Source organism: Gavialis gangeticus, unplaced genomic scaffold, assembly GCF_001723915.1.
Source record: "Gavialis gangeticus isolate Ggan-Ray unplaced genomic scaffold, GavGan_comp1, whole genome shotgun sequence".
Classification (NCBI taxonomy): Eukaryota; Metazoa; Chordata; order Crocodylia; family Gavialidae; genus Gavialis; species Gavialis gangeticus.
The window spans coordinates 110521830-110525460 of NW_017728992.1; the positions used below are offsets into that span (position 1 = coordinate 110521830).

General features: G+C 40.0%; 1 protein-coding gene across 8 annotated transcripts in view; it reads left to right on the plus strand.

The window, feature by feature from the left end:
- DTNA (dystrobrevin alpha) overlaps positions 1–3631 on the plus strand; it is a 416444-nt gene that overhangs the window by 317923 nt on the left and 94890 nt on the right. For 3 of the 8 annotated variants that reach the window (XM_019526848.1, XM_019526842.1, XM_019526888.1), the window contains one exon: positions 2256–2345. The exons of the other annotated variants lie outside the window; for them this stretch is intronic. In XM_019526848.1, coding sequence (XP_019382393.1) covers positions 2256–2345 — 90 coding nt within the window. The remainder of the gene's footprint in view (positions 1–2255; positions 2346–3631) is intronic. 8 annotated transcript variants of the gene reach the window in all.

Below are 3631 nucleotides of genomic sequence, written 5' to 3' on the forward strand. Positions count from 1 at the left end.
CCAAACCCCAGCCAGGGTTTGCCGGGAGTCAGTCCCCCACCATAGACTGGGCTGCATTCCCACCTGGGCTTTCCCCTTCCATCCCCTTGTCAGCTATCCCTCACTGCTCCAGCTAGGGAGGAGAGAAGTGGGGCCAGCCCTGCTCTCTGGGGCAGATAGCACAGCACAGCACAGCCAAGGGCTGGAAAGCATGCTGGGGGACTGATTTTAACTTGAATCAGGAAGGGGTCTGTGACAGAAGTTTCATAAACCAGTTTGACCCAAATCAGTTAAGTCTGATACAACATTCAACCAGGTTCATCTTAAACCAGTTTCTGCCATTTTGAAACTGGTTTATGTGCATGGAGCTTCTGTTCTGTTACAGGTTTAAACCAGTTTCAGAACACTTAAACCAGTTTATGTGTAACATCTGTCCCTGGCCCCGTAGATTAGCCACCAAACATTAAAAATTTGGCCACAGATTCTAAGTCATTTGTCTATGTCAGTGGGACCTTAAGAGAGAAGTTGGGTAAGATTTTTTTCTGTTGAGTACTGTGTTAATACATTAATTTGTCATCTCTGGGAATCCAAGTTAAAATGTTTAAAATGTTAAAATGGAAATGAGTTTGATGTCTTCCTAATTCTCCCTTACATGTCTGAGAAAGAAAAGCATTTTGACTGTAATACAGCCTTCTTAGTATAGCTTTAATTCAAATTTTACTTGCACTTCATCCATGTTGGCCATAACAATTTTTATATAATAATATACAGTGTAGAATACAAGGATATGTTTTTATGCTTAGTGTTGTTTGTCATTAAGTAAAGAAGGACCTCATATAAGAATGCCTAGGAGCAAGCACCTCTAAACTGGAAGGAAGGGAGGGAGGTTCTAGATTGGAGCTTTGCAGCATAGTCTGAATTCACAGCATCATTTCCAGACCTAGCTGAAAAGACTTTAAACACAAATGATCAAATGAAATGAAACTGCAGCTGCTTTTGATAAGGTTAGGACATATTAAATCGGTGTTTAGCAAGATGGCAAGCCATCTTTTCAACCAATTAAAACATCCGGTATTTCATTAAAGTCTGCAACAAAGAAAGAAACATGTTGAAATTTGATGATCTTTTAGAAAACAAGACAGAATTCTCCAAAAATGTCACTCCCAGGGTGTGCTACTCCATGCGCCGGTATATGAGCAGGCAGCCATGATGTGTGCAACATTTGCGACCTACTACATAATAATCTAAGTAAACTTGTCAGTAGCCAAGAAACTAGAAGGGGAAGCACCTCCTTGTTGTAACTGAGAAAGTAAGCATGGTATAAGCTATGGCTGCATTTGATTGCATTGTTCTTGCTTTATGTGTCAGTGTTTCAGTGACCCAAAATAACCAAACATAACCATGGCAACATGGGTATTTGTGGTTATTCTTTTAACACCAGAAACAGAGCCTATAATATAATTGCGAGTAAAGATGTTTTACTACCCTAACAATTAAAATGGTTACTGAAAATTATTTGTAACCCATAAATTATCTTGGTTACTTTTGTGCATTCAGCTACTCTCTCTTAACTAGTAAGAATATTTTTTCATTTTTTTCTCATTCAATAAAAATATGCTTCATAATATAAGAAAGGAAGCCATAAGTAATTATTAATTACAGTATCTTCTATTATATTTACTGAATGCGTTTCATTTGACTTATGAAAAAAATTGCTCTTGTTGTTTTTATTAATTCAAGCTATTATTTTTAATGACCAGGATCCAGTGTAGACACATTCCTGGCCCTTTAGAATTCTGTTTCTCCTGAACACCAGAGGTGTCCTTTTTGCAGAAAATCAGAACTGGTGGATGGAAAACCTCTGTAGGACATGAGGAATTTTAAAAGGCCAGGACTCTAGGTAGACAGACATCCTGGTAAGTGGGTGATATGACATCTTTCCATCATGAAATATTCCTATGATGCCATGGTCATTTCTGGTTATTTTAGAGTTAATAATACCCTGTTATGTAAAAGAATACCATACATTAAATCTCTTATAATTTTTTGTCTTCCCACCTCCGTGATATTTAAGTGTGTCACAGTTTGTTTTTTAATTATTTTTGTTTTCAGCCTTAATTAAACTGAATCCCATCATTTTACTTTGTAAAAAAAAAATTGTTTTGTCTAAAATAGTCATGAATTGGATTGAATGCACTGAATCCACTTTGAGCATGCCACTTTCTGTGTGTGTTTGCATAGGATATTAACAAGGTTTCATTGTTTGAATTATTCAGGTTACTTGAGGGTATAAATGTAGCCAGTCCTGTGGCTGATGAGCATTCTCTTATAAAGCTGTATGTAAATCAGCTTCACAACAATTCACGGTCAGTATGAGAGTACTAAACCACTAATTGTTGTAGTTCTGTAGCTGATGGACTAAATTACTAAAGATACCCTTAAAGGAAGGTTCTGAATCAGATAGAGGACTTCTGTGGCTTTAATTAGACCTTTATTGACTTCACTCTGGCCTTAAACTTCACAAACTTCTCTTGCTTTTGCATAGCACCAGTATTTCATTTTAGATTTTTACATAAGAACTCCAATTTACAGTTTAGCACAGAATATGTACTAGAGGGCAGATCTAATAAAAGAATTTAGCACCAAGAAGCCTTGCACCTCAGCAATTAAATTTTAGGCATCTGGCTCCCACAGTGGAAGCCAAAGTCCACTGGTAGGCTTGTTATACAATGCACAGGGAAAGTTAGGCATCTTAGAAAGATGAGTGTATCTAAAATCGTTCCTTTCTTCAGAGCTTAGACACTTGAGTATAGACTATGAGGAGGTATGGAGGGAGCACTGCTATATCCAAAGCCTAGAGCTATCTTCTGAGGTGGGGTGGCATCTTTTGTGACCTGGCCCAAGATGCTGTCCCAGGTCTTCACCCCCCACATCCCAAAGCAGCCCCTGTCTTGCTACCAACCCCCCATTCCCTCTGCAGTGAGAGCAAATGCAGATGCAGTGGAGCAACAGCTCCACAGAGGATAGGATGGGGACCATGGGGCCACTCCATGCAACTGATTTCCCATGCTGGATTGGACTTTTGCAAGCCTCATAGGACCTCTTTGTTTGCTGAATCTGGCCTGTGGACCACAGGTTGCTGACTCCTCTTTTAAAGAGTTGTTGCTACAGCTTGTGGTGTGGTTGTCTTCTTTCTCAAGTGTGTAGTTAAAGCTGTCAACCACAAAGTGGGAGGCCTGTGTTTTAGGTTGTTTTCAACCTAAGGGGATTCAAATCCACATTCCCAAACTATCCAAGAGCACTAACCACAAGGCTAAAGGTTAGACTGAGAGTTGAGTCTGAATCATAGAATCATAGAAGTCAGGTCGGAAGGGACCTTGTAGATCTTCCAGTCCGACCCCCTGCCTGGGCAGGAGAAAAACTAGACTCAAATGAGTCCAGCCAGGTAGGCATCAAGCCTCTTCTTAAAGATCCCTAGGGTAGGAGCCAGCACCACTTCCCTTGGAAGTTGGTTCCAGATCCTAGCCGCCCTAACTGTGAAGTAATTCTTGCGGATGTCTAATCTAGACCTACTCTCCAATAATTTGTGTCCATTATTCCTTGTTATGCCAGGGGGCTCTAGGGGAAACAGTGTCTCCCCCAAACCCTTCTG